The sequence below is a fragment of the Antrostomus carolinensis genome, unplaced genomic scaffold (assembly GCF_000700745.2).
Source record: "Antrostomus carolinensis isolate BGI_N321 unplaced genomic scaffold, ASM70074v2 scaffold11375, whole genome shotgun sequence".
Taxonomy (NCBI): domain Eukaryota; kingdom Metazoa; phylum Chordata; class Aves; order Caprimulgiformes; family Caprimulgidae; genus Antrostomus; species Antrostomus carolinensis.
In genome coordinates this window covers 48,626-65,612 of record NW_010317130.1, presented here as the reverse complement: position 1 = coordinate 65,612, position 16,987 = coordinate 48,626, and the positions used below count along the sequence as shown (strand labels likewise).

The 16,987-nt window shown below is 39.2% G+C and overlaps 1 protein-coding gene across 1 annotated transcript in view; it reads left to right on the top strand.

Annotated features, from left to right (window-relative positions):
- Positions 1–2,869: 2,869 nt before the first annotated feature.
- LOC114818600 (metabotropic glutamate receptor 8) overlaps positions 2,870–16,987 on the top strand; it is a gene marked incomplete at its 3' end in the record, with an annotated part of 59,735 nt that continues 45,617 nt past the window's right edge. Inside the window, exon 1 of the mRNA XM_029085080.1 lies at positions 2,870–3,379. Within this exon, the coding sequence (XP_028940913.1) occupies positions 2,870–3,379 (510 nt within the window). The remainder of the gene's footprint in view (positions 3,380–16,987) is intronic.

Genomic DNA, 16,987 nt, shown 5'->3' with positions numbered 1-16,987 from the left:
TCAGTGTGGCATGAATAAATTAGGCAGTGTAATAGAGGCTTTTATTTCTTAGGTAACATTAAAAAAGACTAAAAGGTCTTAAATTTTTAAAAAGAACATTTTAAAATTTTATTTCTGTTTTATAGACAAGCTGTGGACACTCACAGAAAAAAACCTTACTATTTCAGGAGAATATGCGAGCTGAGGCAGAGCAATTAATGCTTATATAGATGGTAATGTTGAAAAATGTTCATTATCAATTAATTTGACTTTCGGTCTCTTCCAGATAAGGTATTGGACTGACAATATTTTACTTGCTGTAGCTTTTCCATTGTTGTTGGAATTTGGGTTGCAATAGTTGAATTCATCACTATTTGTTTGTACAAAGACTGACATTTGCTTTAATTTCTGGGCATTCTTTGTCTGTAAGGAATTGACCTGAGGCTGAGCAAGAGAAAAAGCACAATTTTTTTCCTTCATGAGTACTTTCACTTTTTCAATGGTGCTTTCTTGTTCTCTGTACAGTGTTAAATAAGAGCAGTCTTATCTTTCATTGCCTCAGAGAATTGCTCCCTGTATGGATTGTCCATACATGCACAGGCTAATGAGTTGGTTGTTCATTGTGGAACCAGAAAGGAAATTGCCTCTCTATCTATTTTAGGGGTAGCTCCAACTGTTACTCTTCACTATTTTGAACCCTTTACCTGTGTTTTCTATGAAGGAAATCAAGACAGCAGACAGTTGTGGCTGGTTACTAGTGAATACAGTCTGCTCTCTATTGCCTGGGCCATATAAGAAACGTGCTACGGGGTTGGATCAACACACACAGTGATGTTAGTCTAAGTTCCTCCGTTTGTGACTGAGTCTGCGTTTGGTTCATGGGACCAGAGCCTGGTCAGATTTGTAACCTCCTGCCCAAAAGGAGCCAAAGGGGAATGACGGGATTGTCACATAAAACAGCAGAGACTTTGTTTCATTTACATTCAACCTGGAGCCAAATTCAAGCAAAACTAAGTGTTAAGAGGCACTGAAAGTCTTGTGTGTTGCTGTTGCCAATTGTGGTGATTTTATTCACACCCATGAAACATGTTTCATTTTCAAGTCATTCATCTGTTACCAAATCACAGTGAGATACCCTCGCGTTCAATAGAAGACTTTCCATTGTGAATCTGTTTCTCAGGTCTTCAACAAAAACTCTTACTCAGCTTTTGTGAGCTTAGTATTATCATTTGGGGAAAAACATGTAACAAAACAAATGTAAGAGGATGATCAATTTAAAGCATTATCAAACCACATTTTGACCTTTGTTACCACATAAAATATAAAAATCTTGTGGAAAATAATTCAAAATATCTTTGAAAAACAGCATAGTTGTCTATAACTGTCTTCTAATTTTGTCTCTAATTTTCTTCTAATTTTATCATATTTTGGTAGGAACCAATCAGATCAGTAGGGACAAAGTACATACCTACAGATGAGCCCGTTGCCTGGATTTTCTGTCTAGGCAGTGAAGTAGGCACTTGTTCAATGTGATCAATCTCATAATCAATAACATTTTTTTAAAAGAAAAGGATCAGGTGAATTGCACCCTAGGGTGTCCACTGCTCTCCATAGCAGGTGCCTTGAGAGACTGGCTCAGATGCAGTTTCCCACAGTATGCCTGTCTAGGTAAAATTAATTCTTTCTGTCTTCTTCTCAGAGGTCTAAAACTTTATTCAGGTAAGTGTAATTTTGTGAAATTTTGAACTAAATAAGTGCCACTTGCTTGAGAATTAAAGTAAGGGCCATTTGGAGATATTTATAACAGTCAGGTGTTTAGATATGTAGGCCGAAATCCTGATCTCGTTAAAATCAGTGGGACTTCTCCAGATGTCAGTGGGGGCACAACACTGTTCCTATTTAATGTGGTCCAAATGCAAGCAGAGAATAGAGACCTTGTTAATGTTGGACCTCAACTCATGTAAAAATGTTGGAAAGGCAATACTGGATTTCAGCTGGTTTCCTAACAGAATACATTGTACTCTTTTTGCTTAAGAAATCAGCTACCTTTTCATAAAAGTAATTTCATGTTAGAAATAACCTGGAAGGCGTCTTCGATATATAGTAAGCCACAAAAAAGTGAATTCCACCAGATAAATAATCAGTTTAATATCCAAATGAATTGAATGTGCTTGTACTGCAGCAGCTGAAAAGCGTACTTAAATTCAGGAGCCCTGATTACTCCATTGTCACAAATGGAACCTCCCTGTGAGTGAGAGTGTAAGTGGTTATTGCGCTTCTGTAGGCTGGAACAGAATGATACAGCAAAACAGAAAATACAGTGTGGTACGGATCAGATCTGCTTCTGGATGTCATGCAGTGCAAAGGTAAATACGCATTACTGGGTACAATCTGAACACAAATCTGTTCAAATTCACAGAAGGCCAAGAATTACTCCCTTACAGAATACTGAAAGTAAAACTGAGGCAATGAAACTCGTATTCAAAAATAAATACGCTGTGTGACAAGTATAAAATTGCTGAACTAAATGGTATTTCTCACTGTTTTTTTCAGAAGTACCTCAGCTGCAGGGCAAAATACAAGGACATAAGCTACTGACCTCGTCTTAGCATCAGGACCAGAGATACTACCCTACAGTTCACCGTCAATTAAGAGCAATTGAAAATCACCTCTTGGAAAAGCTGATCAACCCATGATAATTAGCGGACCTCATTTGTGAAGCACGTTTTATGTACTTGTGCTGAGATCCTTTTTCTACCTACCGCATGGTTCTGTATTACTTACTGGGCACTGATGGTAGCCTCCAGAAAGTGCAGCTTCAAATGGTCAACCTCATCCTTTAGCAAAAAGAAAATCTGGATACTGGATAGCAACAAAATCTTCAGAGAAAATGCTATACGAAGGGAAACAGTTAGTTTCCTGCCATTGTTTCTTCCTGTTAACAGCAAAATTCTACTGGATACTCACCCTGATGCAAAGAACTCACGGCCAGGAATATGCCCACTCCATCCGATTGGACGGGGACATTATCTTGGGAGGACTGTTCCCTGTCCATGCAAAAGGGGATAGAGGGGTGCCTTGTGGGGAGCTCAAGAAGGAGAAAGGGATCCACAGACTTGAGGCAATGCTATATGCAATTGATCAGATTAATAAAGACCCTGATCTTCTTGCCAATATCACCTTAGGCGTCCGGATCCTTGACACATGTTCCAGGGACACTTATGCATTGGAGCAATCCTTAACATTTGTGCAAGCGTTAATAGAAAAAGATGGTTCAGACGTGAAGTGTGCTAATGGTGACCCACCTATTTTCACTAAGCCAGACAAGATATCAGGTGTGATAGGTGCTGCAGCAAGTTCTGTGTCCATTATGGTCGCTAATATTTTAAGACTTTTTAAGGTAAGGAACATTTTCTATATTTCTTTTAAATTTCACACACAATGAAATAAGTGAGGTGATTTTGTTGTGTTACCCTCCAAACAGAAAGATTCAGAAATGTGAAATGACTAGTTTGCCCTTTCAAAGCAAAGGAAAAAAAAAAAAAAAAGAAAAAGTAAGCAATGATTGCAGACCTTAATTTAAGGTGCCAAATGCCCCTTTTGAAGTTCTGAGCAACCAGAGCACATTTTAATTCTTTAGGGATTTGTATCCTTATTTTTTTACCACTTACAGTTACTCCATGTTGAGCATTTGTGCTTACCAAGACTAGGTTGAGATTGATTTCTCAAATTTCCAGGAGAATGGCATGTAAGGTTTAAACACAAATCCATTTGTAGGAGGACCAGATAATTTCCCTAAATAGGAAGATATGCCAGTAATAATCTAGTGCTATCAATGTGCATGCCTAGCCAAATGAAGTGTATTGAAATATCTTTGATTTCATTGAAATCTTAACTTCCTCCATATTTTTTATAAAGTGATATTTTTTTCCAGACTTTTTATCACTTTGTGGGAGATAACTTTTGGACAACAGTTCTGCTGGCATTTCCTTCCATGTTCTTTATTAATCTCTGGGGTTATAAGTAATAGAAGAGTAAACCTGTCACTTCTAAACTCGCTAAGTTAGAAGGGAGGATGAACACACTCTAATCAATCAATTTAGCTGGAACATGTCAGGCAGCAGACATTTAATTTTTAATCCTGTGAAACAGCAATCAGATGATGGTAATCTGAGCACTTTTTTCTACACATGGAATTACTATAACTTTTGTCTGAATCTATTACTGTCCTGCCACCTCCTGTCATTCATACTTATTCCTTCTGTTCAGAAATCTTGTCTTATATCCTACAACTTCACAGCCACTGAAGATCCCTTAAAGGCCATTTCTTTGATTCTGGGGGAGAAGATTACAGTAGTGTTAAATATTGCTGGTATGTTCTTTGAAAAATGTTGCACTTGTTTTCTAATTGTAACTGAGAGATTAATTAGAAGTAAGGAAAGATTGGCTTTTTTTTTGTAGGTTTCTCAAATTGACGAAGAGTGTTTTAGTCATTTAAAGGAAGATTTTTGTCCTTCCCTTTGGTTCTCCCATGAAGGGCATAATGATGCATTTACAGTTCAGTGGAGGAGCAAAATGTCTTTTGGGTTGTGGTCAGGTGTTCATTACGGTCTCAAAACTGATCCCTAGCTGCACTTAATGCACAGGTCTGAGAGTAGCGGACTTCTTCCAGCCATACGTTTTGCTTGTGAAAATCAAGTACACAGAACTGAGCTAAGACTTAAAAATGTTTTATATGGAGAGCACCTCTGGAGCTGTGCCTGGCGGGAGAAGCCTGTCTTTCTTGGGAACAATCATGCATGCTGCGGGAGGTGTCTGTTTTTAATTTCATATCCTTTTTTGAAGTTGTGTTACCCTATTAAATAATGCATAGTTCTGAAGTAATGATAGATGGAACGGTCACTTTAATACCCATCTTAATGCAGGACCACATAGACTACTGTTTACACCCAGTTTTGAGTTGAATACAGTGCCGTAAACCGATGTAAGAAACTAAGCCTTGTAAGACATGCATTAACTGTGAATTAAGAGCAGCAAGAAGGAAAGAGGCCTATGAATTGTCTAAGATAGCAGCAATTTGTCTTCTGAAACCGTGACAGCTATCTCCTGATTTCCATTATGCAATAAGATTGCAAATAACGTTCTACTGCAGTCTTAATCAATAGAGGGTCACGTGATATCCCCTCTGGGGAAAGATCTTATTTACCCATTTAATTGATGTAACACAGCTGCTGGCAAAAGGAGGAGACATCTCTTTTAGTTTTAATTATAGATCCTACACAAATATTCTTAATAATGTAAAAAATGACAAATTATACCCTTTAATGTCTGGTGTTCGACCTGCATCTGAAGTCTGTTTTTACACCTTCCTCTCAGAAGCAGATCCGCTATCTCTGCATTAGTAAAGGCTTCTGGATAAGGCCCTCATTTAGCAGCTCTATGGAGACCATTCACAATGGTTATAGTCAAGAGGATTAGGAAATTCAGGGCCATTTGCCAGAAATACAGAGGTATAATCGAGTTTGGTTTGTACTCAGACCAAAGACATGGACTGAATTTCTCAGCTGATGCATCCCCACAGCTCTGCAGCTGAGGACCAGGGCCTTGGTCCATGCTCCCAAAGGCTCCAGGTATGAAATTGTGTTTACTGTATCTTGGCATAAGTCTAGGCTGGGTGCTCAGCTGGTGCAAATGCCTGTACTTCCACTGAAGTCAGTGATCACCATCATGCAAATGCCTGTTTTCATTATATCCAGGATGAGTGCAATTCATCTGTATTTCTGTCTAACAGTTCTATTCAGCAAGTCAAACCTGTAATTTGAAGTTCAGTATTGCTTTAATATCTACTCTGAAGTTCCTAAATGTCAGGACTACATATTTTTTGAGAACATTGTCATCCAGTGAAATTTAAATCTGTGATTAAATTGTGAGAAGTGTATTGTATCAGTCAACATGAATACACAAACAAAGATAGCCTGAGAAATAGTGTGCTTAGCAGCTTGGGTTTTCATGCTGATATTTTTCTTTTTCTTGCAGTTTTTTTTCTTTCTTTTATTGATTTTACAACATAAAACATACAGGTCAATAGTCCTATCTGATGATCTGGTGGATAGTATAAACTGATTGATAGTCACGGTGTCCTTTCTCTAAGTGTTTTCATGAGAAGAGGGGCAAGAGAGCAGCAAAGAAAATGACCTTGATCTACAGCCTTTCTCCTGGTCAAATGGTTCACCTTGAATTCTTCTCTGTCTTTTCCCCTTTTGTGAATTTCTAGGCACACCACCACTTAGCAGGTGATTTTATGCCATTAGTAGATTCAAAACATTATGGTCCAAATTTGGGCAGCCTAAATTTCACCTGTTGATGGTTTTAGATCTTTCAGAGGTGCTTTACAAACAGGAAACAGTTGTTCAAGGAGTTAAATGTTTGAAAGTGGACTTGTTATTCTTTGGTTATCATAATGAGGCTGCTTTTTGCCTTATGTTACTCTGGTGCTTGAAGCAAAAAAAATGTGTGAAACACAATTGCTTATTAAGCTTTCAGAACTTGGAGGTGGTCTTGCTGCAAATATAGTGGAGAAACGAGAGGATCTTCAGAAAGACTGTGCTGGGTATTAACACAGTAGCTACCCACTCAAACAGTTCTATGTGGATCTCGGGACAGATTGTCCCCAGTTGAAGTTGTTGGCTTATTATTTTATTGTTGTTTTTGTCAGAGACCATCAGGAGTGGGCTGCTTCAGAAGGGAAGTTGAGACAGGAGCCGAGGGGGCAGTAAGGCAAGAAGAGCAGTGGTCTCATGAACGGGGACACAGCCTTACCTTACTGAGAGGAACAAAATGGGTCCATCCATGCAACCAGGTTCAGCCAACAGTCCAGACAATTCCACAGTAGCAAGGCAAGGTCAGTGCCAGCAAGGCAAGGCCAGCATCAGCAAGGTAGATGGCCAGCAGCATAGCTCAAGCAGGAACCCAAGGCAAGGGCCAGAGCCAAAATGCAGCTGCTGAGCAAAGAAGGTGGACAGAGGTCCTGGATGAGGCTTCTCATTAATTCTCCACACAATTTAGCTGTTTTCCTGGGCTCAGCCAGGGTCACATATCTGCACTATATTGGAGATGACCTTGAACACATGGAGCCAAATCCAGGGCTGCAGAAGGGAGGGTGTTGCAGAGCCTGTCAGTGCCTTCAGGGCCTCAACAGTTTTTTAGTATTTCCCATGGCAGTGACTGTAAAAATTATAGGGACCAGCATGGGCCAGCCTCTTTCCTTTCTTCTGGTGCACCAGGAGCTGCTCTGTCCTCCGGATAACAGAAGGTAACCTTGTTTGGTTTTTTTTTTTTTTTTTCAGTCTGGAAATCCTGCTTCCAGGCTGGTTTGTTTGGCTGATAGGATCTATTGAGGGGCTGGCTGGACCCATTGGCCAACTCTCACCAGCACAAAGACAACTTTTCTATTGAGTGGATCGCTCAAAATCTTACTCTTAGCCCCTTCCCTGTCTTTGTCTTACTGAAATTTTGGCTTCCTGTAGGGTGCTCAGGCACAGCCAGGTAGTATCTGCTGGCTTCTTTGTGTGATGCTTACAACCATTTAGGCTGTTCCTGGTTGCTCAAAATTTGAGCCTGGAGGAAAAAGAGACTCTGTAATTTATCTCACTTCATGTATTATGTTCCCTATGTTCAAAGCTTCTAGATGTTTAATGTGTGAATAACTCATGTTAATGGTTAAAATCTGCTGGGAAAAAAGAGAGATATTTATTTATGTAAGTGTCCTCCCATCTAAAAACTTCACGCTATTTCTGAACTCCTTGGTATGCTCCATCTGTCACCTTCACACATCTTCTAGCCAATGTCACACTGAGAGCAGCCTAAGGATGAGGGTTTGCATGTGAATTGAGATGGGTGGACAGTACGCTTGGTGAATTGTGATCTTAAGCTTTTATGTATATACTTATGTACATGTGTATAAAGCCAAAATATTCATTGACAGTTTTATTCCTTTCCTTGCCTTGCTTTGCCTTGCCTTTTGCCTTGTCTTCTGTTTTCTCCTCTTTTCCCAAGACTAAATGACTTATTTCCTCTTTTTGGTCAAATTCCCTTCTTGCTGCACCACCATAATCCACTTTAATAGCTACTGTATGAAGGGACTAATATTCACTTCATACACATTTACCTCTTCAGAAACACAAGTAAAAATGACATTATGGACTTACTCTTTCAACTTTATGTGCAGCCATCCAAAATGCAAGGGATGGTTTCTTTCAGTAAATCTAGAAGTAAATGCATTAGTTCCTTAAGCATTTTGTTTATTTGCTTTATTTCCTTGCCTCATTTTGGGTTTTAGCATGTATCTTTTGCATAGCTACCAGGGCTGTACCTGGATGATGCTTTTTTAGGCTAAGTTGAGAGTCTTCTTATGTTTGGCTGCCATTTGGTGCTCTAGCTGCCTTGTGTTCCAGACCTGCCCAGAACAGCAGGCAGGCCTCCCAGAACCTAGGACACTGCTGTTGTACAGGGCTGAACCTCACTGAACTTCATAAATACAGGACTGTGTGTTCATTTCTGGCGATAGAGTGCATCTCATGATTGAAGGGACCATGATGTAAATAAAAAGTAGTAACATTTTACCACATAATTTCAGGCAGCTCATACATACTTTTGTGAGGCAACCTGACTCATTTTGTACATCATGAGCATTACTGACTTCAGAGGTTCTAGAGGAATGCAGGAGTCAGTCTCTTCCATATGTGACTGCAGGGCCTTTCTGTAATGGAGGAGCTTTACCATATACTTTATAAGAAGTGAAGAACAGGCTCAAGAATTTTACCCAACATATTGGCATTCATTAATAAAAAATGTGCTGTGCTGATTAAAATGTATCAATTTTCTATTCACGGTGTCACACTACATTTGTCAATAATATTTTCTGCTGCACAGCGTTTGGTATTTGAAATAGGACGATTTTTTTTTTTTTGGTGGTTAAAACACACATGGAAAACCTTGTGTGAAGTGTGAAGAGAAATTGTTAGTAGGGAGATGTCTGAAACATTTTGAAATCAACTCTTAAGATGAACATATTTGTTTTACTTTTGTTCTAGATAATATTTTCACTTTCTGAATCATTTTTAATTATAAGAGGAACCCATTGCCAATACATCCTGTTTAATTTTACAGTGTTTTTTATAGCTTATTACAAGCACATATCTGTTTAGTGCCCGAGCATCTTGTCTTGTTATTGGCTGGAAAATATCATTATAATAATTCCATGTTTTCTCTTTTTTTTTTTTTTTTGTAATTCAGCTTCTTTTACATAGAAACAACATTCACATCTCTTCGTATTTCCATGGTAGTAGATATTTGATTAAACAGAAACCCCTTTTAATTCAACCATGATTCTTCTGTTAGTACCAGGTTAAATGTGTTATGCTCAAGAGAAGCAAACACCTGGTCAACACCAAGACAAAATTATAGGTACAACAGATACTTTGCAAGTATCAATAACCAAACAGTTGGGAAATTTTTTAGTTGGAGCCAGAGGAAATAATAGGTTTTCAGATTCTGTGAAAACTGCTAGGAATGATTAGCATCAAATTTTATTTGTGCTAAGCTGCTTGAGGCAAAGGAGTACAAAGCAACTTGATGCATTCACTTAGTATTTTACAGTATATTAGTTCCTTAAATATTCCTCTAAAGATTTAATATTTTTAGTCTTCTCCCATTCCTGGATGGAGCTGTAACTAGTGGTTAGAGCAAAGGGGCAATCTGCTTTTCTGTACTATTTTCCATGTTTGTCTTTGGTTTGCTACAAGGCTTGAGAGGCATCACTTGACCTTTTTGTGCTTCTCTTTTGTCATTTTGATTTGCTTGTATTTAACCATTTCACAGGAACAATTGTAAAAATCAGAAGCTTGATTAACATTTGTTAAATGATTTAAGATGTCTCCCCTGTTTTTGTAGGTGAGCTGAAGCTGTCTAAAATATTGAGGTTTTTACGTCATTCCATGACTACAGTATATGAGCAACTTACAAAGAGAGTGTAGCTATTAAAGACCAGTGGTCTGATTTTTCTTTCTAATTCCCTGAGGGCAATTGGAACTATATATATACATATACATCTTTCCCTCACATGAAGGAAACTGCATATGTGGAGAGAATTATTTCACCCTTTCATGGCTGACATTTTGCTGAGTTCCTACTACTGTATTAGGGCTGTTTGTATGTGACAAAGGCCCCTGAGTTATTTATTAAATAGCATCTACATTATATTTTGTAATTTCACAAATGAGAAGACCAAAATGCTGAGAGGAGTCTAGCAGTTCAGCAAGGGCTCACTTATGCACAGAAACACAAACTGCAGTGGGCTTTTTTAATGGTCTTGTGTTAATAGGAGAAACTTTTTATGTCTCTGCTAGTAAACAAAATGTACCTAGCGTAGTTCTCTGGCACCGAGGCCAGCTGACACAGATAATCCATGTCCGTATCATAAACTCCTCTATTCCCTCAAATCATGGGGCTGCATGCAAACTACTGGGCGGGAATGATTCCTGACCCATGCTGACTTGTGAAGCCTGTCTGGAAATTGGAAGAGTGCTGGCTGGCATGGGTCACGGCTGAGCTACGGGTCATCCTGACAGTTTAATGGTGGAGGCAGCTGAGCTGTTGCTGAGGGATGTGCTCCGAGATGATGTGATTTACCAACATAGACATTGCTGCTGATTTCTTGGGACAGAGCTCCTCTACTCCTACGTCATGCCGAAGGGAAGCCGAGACACTGCAAGGATCGTTGATGCTGTTTCAGTGTTTTAGTACAGCAGTGTTAATTTTATTATCCATGATAAGAACTAAATTAAGACTTTTTTTTCTTTTTTCTTCCCCTCTGGTGGATAATTGTTTCAGTACAGTGACAGCTGTGCAACTGAATAGTCCTCCGTTCTGACTGCTGTCGGAAACCAGGCGCTATTGTGTGTTACAGCCAACTGGTAGATTTTGTGGGTTTGTGTATTTCCATTGTCATTATTTTCCCTAAAGCACATTGTGCTTTTAGGATTAAACTGGTTTTAGAGTGCTTAAATGTATATCCTTGTGTTTGCTAGCATTTGTCAGAGAAAAAGAATAATCCAAACAAAAGTCTTACTGAAGGACACTAATTCCACATGAATGAATTAAATAGCCAAGAGCAAAATGCTCTTCTGGGCTGAGATCTACATATGCTCCCAGATCAGAAAAGCAGGATATTATGTCCTGTCCCCTATCCTTCTACCAGGACAATTAAGCATTTAAGTGAGGCCTTAAATCAGGAGGCTGTTTGCCCTTGACTGCCTGTGTCCTCAATACGGAGAGTAAAATTCTTTCAGGGGGGACTGGATCAGATCTATGAGTGCGGATGCAGCTTTCACATTTACAAAAATAGGATGGATTGATTCATGCTTGCAGTGTCACCAGACAGAACCTCTTCTCACTGGAAGGCTTTGGAAGCCTTGCATCGAAGTCATAGGTGGCTCTGTCCACATTTATCAGAAGATTTTAAACACCTGCAAAGGTGGTGCCAGTTTCTTAATTTCTTCCTCACTTTCCTGGGAGGAGGAATCCTGTTCATCTCCTTTTCTCTTCCCCTTCCTCTTTACTGTATTTCTATCTGCTTGTCTTAAGAAAAGTTACTTTTTGGCCACTGTTCCCATTATTTTTCAAGTAAGTATTTCATTCCATAGTCTCCAAACAAGTTTTTTTTCAGACACATTGAATAAGCAAAGCTCTGAGAGGATCTCAGTTTCTGTGAGTCGTGAGGATGTGTGAATCAGTAGGAGGAAGAGCTGAAGTTTGTATGACTTATGAGTGGGACCAATCTATGGGGATAACAGGAAATAAGGGAAATGCTTATTGAGAGATTGAGCCCTAAAGGAACAAGGGTCTCTCCTTTTTACCTCACTGTAGGATTTCTTGTCTGGCACTCCAGATAGACATCTAGCTCTAACTCTTCTCTGAAAGAAATTATTTCTGATAGCAATGCTGAGATATGCCGTTGGATTGCAAGAACTCTGTTCCTGTTGTATTTCTTTTGTAGCTTGAGACTGTGCAACAAGAGCAAAAGAGATTTCTCTGAGCTGGAATAATTAATGTTTTAAGTTTTTGCTTACGTTCTTTTGTAGAAGGTGCCTCCAGCATTTAGTTACGTAGCAGCAGTGTTTGTAGAGGCAGAATCAGGATCTTTATTCCTTCTTTGCTGGTACGTTTATGCAAGTGGCTCTTCTATAAACAAAAGCATCAAAAGGATGATAGCCCATTTTGGTTAGAAGCCCAAAAAGCTTCTAACAACTTCCATTAACTCTTTACTTTGATAGTGGCTCTGTCACATTTAAAATGCCATTACAATCTTCTCCCAGACTGAGTAAAATTTTGTGAAGCAATTCCATTGCATTATGGTAGCACAATATTAAGGTCTTAGTGAAACGTTATCACTACAGCTATACTTGAGCTATTCATTAGAGAAACATCTCAAAGAGGCAGGATCCATCATCAATGGATCCTGCAGTAGTTCTTCAGGCTTAACACTTCCAAAACAAAGCCCAAGAAAAAAAAATGAAGAAAGGGCTGGCTTTCTTGCTGTTCTTATTTCTTCTTTTGGTGCAATGAGTATGCTTTGGTTTTATCAATAGTGCTGAAACACATAAAGTCCCCTTCCGGAAGAGGTTACTTCCTTGAGAGCTATCACCTAGAAAAGGACTCACTAGTCTAGAAGATGTGCCTTATGAACACAGGTGAAGTCACAGGAGGTCTCAAGCCTCGCCTGTTTGGATGATATGTGAGAGGATTTTTAAGTGGTAGAGCATGGACTAAAATGTTGAAATGCTCTGCTATAGAAGACAGTACATACTGGCTAATAATAGAAAGGAGGGAATATATAATGGCTGTATGTGTGCTTTTGCATATACATATTTGCTATGTTATTATATTACCGTAAATTCATTGACTGTGGACTACATAGTCCAAACAACCTTTCGAGAGAGTGCTGTGGGAGAAGAGAGTGTATTGCAATCCAAGATGAGGAAATAATTTATCATTAGGAGAAGCACAAAAAATCCTGGGGATTTAGACTGTGCTCATTGTTATAGTGTCCAGGACCAAACAAAAACATGACCTGAAGAAAGAGACAAACAGGCTGGTATCGTACACTGAATGAAAAATGCAAAGGCCTGGGAATCCCAAGACTGCAGAAGGCTTGCTGCAGGGCCAAGTCTTGTTTTCTGACTCAGATATCTGGCTTCTGCTGACTTCAGGAACAGCAGATAAGTAGCAAAAGTGGCGATGTTCTCCTGTAGCCAGCTGGACAGGACCTGCTTGTCAAATTCTGTTTACTCAAAACTGAAATGGAGTCTGATTTTTGTATCACTTTTAGTCTTGTTTAAATGAGGAAGAATCCCTGGGAGAGCAGTGTATTCCAGGGAAGCCAGTGAATTATACCACTGTAAAAGTGGATTTATCCAGCAGCAAATAATGTCCTGAGTCCATGCAATATTGCATCCTGTTGGTATTACTGTCAGCAGGCTTTCTATTCCAGCATGGGAGTTCAACAAGTGTGTAGCAAAAGGAAATGTGGGTCCTCAGTTATTGCTTCATGACATTTTCAGATATGATCATGGTGATGCTCTTCTGGTCTGCAAAGACATATGGATATGTTCTGCTGGAAGACAGACGGTTTGCTTCTGTGGCACAGCACTGATCTTGGGGGATTTGGCAGTCTTATTTCCACAGGCATGTCTCTGCAGAGAGGGTTTTATAATATAGACTAACTATAAACGTAACAGCCCAAATTCTACTGATAAATAAGAGTTCGTAGAGCAAGGACATGTATAGCTAGGGTATTGTTTTAGGAGGCAAAATATAGGTTGACTATTAGAAAAAAATATTGCCAAGAAGTACATTGTTGTACATTGTCTAAAGGTTAATCCAGTTGTGTGGGATAGGAGAAACGCCAAACTTCCTACTTCTTAGCTTTCTGAAAATTAGATTGGATAGAAGTATAAAAGTATACATTTTTGTATCAGTGGGAAAATAATCTAGGTAAAGTAGCCAGTGTTTTCCACTCCTAACTTTGATGGTTCCATTTGCAATCCTTTGCATAACAAAGCACAGGATTTAAAAGTTACCAGCTGCTATATTTCCATTCCAAAATGTGAAGAAAATACGTATCATCCTGAGGATTAAAGTGCTGATTCTCTTTGCACTTAGTTCAGGCAGAATCGAAGCATTTGTAATGAAAATAAAAGCTATTAGAAAGTATGAAACATGAGAGAAAAAAAAATGTGTTTGTGTCTTCTTTGTTGGACAGGATTTGATGATGCCCTTTGAAAGTTTAAGTGTAAACATTTCTCTTATTAACCACCATTTCTTTCTCTGTACGTGTTACAAACAATTCCACTTGCAAAACCTAAATGCAGTTGGAGCTATTGTTTCAGCCCACTGGGAACTGTTTTGCCAAATATCTTCTGAACAGCAAAAACTCATCACCTGTGAGCTAGTTGACATCTCCAGTACCAACTGAGCAGCATTTTGGAAAACTGAATATATAAGGTATTTGAGACAAGTTGTGCTGCAGACAGAATAAAAACTGCAGGGTGAGTCTCAGGGACTGGAATATGAAGGGAGGGTAGCTGTGCCGTATACGAGAGCGTGAAAAGCTTGCAGTTGGAACAGATGCTGAGAGTGCCCTGTGACTCAAGGTATGATTTCCTGCCATTCCTGCCAAGTTTCAAAGCTTGTGTTTTTCTTTTTTTCTCTCCTTATTTCTATTTTTAGGCTGAATAACAAAGGACTTGTGCTTCAGGAATGAAGCTTCACTGTTCAAGTTATACTTATTTTGCTGCTTCTTTGCATATACGTCACATAATTTTTGATTCTGGCATGCAGGAGGGAATGAGAGCAAAGATGTAAGAAACTGATGCAAATGCAGGGTATTTTTGTCATAGGTCACGTAATCACTCGGCTCAACGGCCAGCTGCAAAGCTTTGAGTGTGACAGACTGCCCTCGCTGTGTGATAGTGCCCGCTGAAGCCTTACATCCTTTGTCTTTCTTCACCACAGTTTTTCTCGGTGACCTTGGGCAAGTCATGCAGAAGTGAATCCCCAGCCTGATGGCTGATGCCCATGGAGTTGGGTGCTCAAGTAGCTCTGAAGGACTGAAGTCCAGGGTACCCTGTCTCTGCTTCCCTGGTTATAGCATTTCTGTGCCTGAAGGGATTTGTGAATATAAAGGCTCCTTGATAATCAGATATAAGAGTGAGGGGTAGGGGCACGTAAGTACCTCAGATAGCTAGTTCTTGACGAGGGATTCCTTGTATCCTCTTACATAGTTCCCTCCCCTGGGTTTTGCTATGAAAGGGGATTATCCAGCTCAGTGTATGATTTAAATATGCAAGTTGTCAGTCTCTGGAGCAAGTGGTGAAACCTGCCTGACCTGCAATCAGAGGCTGTACATCCCCCTTAGGAAACCATGACAGTCAAAGAAAGAGAGCCCCAGAGTCAGCAAAAAAAATATTTGGATTATTGCCCAGTAAAATTAAAGTTGTTAAATCATCTCTGCAATCTATATTAGAGTGATTGGGAAAAATTAATGTCTGTCATTATTAAAACAGAGCATGAAATTGTACAGTGTAGAATAAAAAAAAAAATTAAGACAGGTGTGTGGAAATGTATGTTCTACGTAGCTGAGTGGATTTTTTTTGTTCTTAAATGCTTGAGAAGAGTGACAGTCAAATCAATTTTGTAAAAGGCTTGCTAACTGGCAATTATTCCAGCTTATTTCTTGATGTCTCAGGAACTTTTTTTTGTTGTTGTTTCATTTTTCATGCTGATTTCATTAAAAGTTTGTTTGTTTATCTGTAGCTTGAGTAAAAATCCCTATGAATAGTGCAGCTTCTGGCAGCCGAGTGGCAAATAACTGTCTCATCTATTTACCAAGAGTGGATCGGGAGCTAAGAGAGCCTTACACCTTTTAGAAAAGGTGATTCCTATTTTTATTTTTTCTCCTTTCCAGTTATTTTGAATATACCCAAAGCATGAATGCAATATTGTGAGCAAAGCTGTGCAAATAATTAGTCAATTTGACAGCTGAACTGGAAATAAACATTCATTTTAATCTGAACCAAAAGGATCATGTTGAATTGGGATTTGGGTGCTGCTTTATTTGGTTGGGGTTTTTTGTTTTATTTTGTTGAGGAAAGCTCTCCAAAATGTTTTGTTTTGCATTAAATGCTAACTTATATTCGATGTAAACCAAATCATTTTCTTTCTATTTTGGAAATTTTATAATTTAAAAAAAGATAGATTTGAAATGCCAGTCTTGGGTACCATTCGTTAAGTGGTGGTGCACCTCTTCTTATCACAGTGTATTTACTCATGATTTACACAAGGCTCTTGGGCAAATTCTTCCTTTTGGATTCAGAGCAGGGCATCAGCTATAGTTTAGGAGGTGGGACAGCTCAACCCCAATCCCCACAACAATGGACGAAACTGCTTCATAGTAAAATTAAGAGTTCCGGTCACAGTGGATGAGAGCCCCGCAGAAGTGTAATCCTTCACTGGGATGCTGGGACACCTGGTATAATTTAGCTTCCCTGAACTTCCACCTCATAACTGTTCTTTCTGCCAGAATAGGTCTTATCCCACCAGTCTCCTGTGTGCAGGACTTGCCCTGGAGAGCTCTAATCTCAGAACTCTGTCAAAACTGGCCTGTGATTGTGCATCTGCTTCTTTGAATACTCCTTCCCACTCTTCTCCCTCTGAACAGCTGTACGCAAGTTAATGCTGCTGTTGCCAGATGCTGTCTATTCACTGCTGATAAGCTTTCACAATGGGAACATTTTATTTCATCTGTGCTAGAATTCATTAAATATTCCTTAGAGCAATGTTTTTAACTTACCTATCCCTGTTCCTTGCTGAATACTGGACTGCACAGTGAATTACTCTCAGGCGGGTCCAATGGAAGCTTAATTGTTTATGAAAACATGAACAGCTTCAG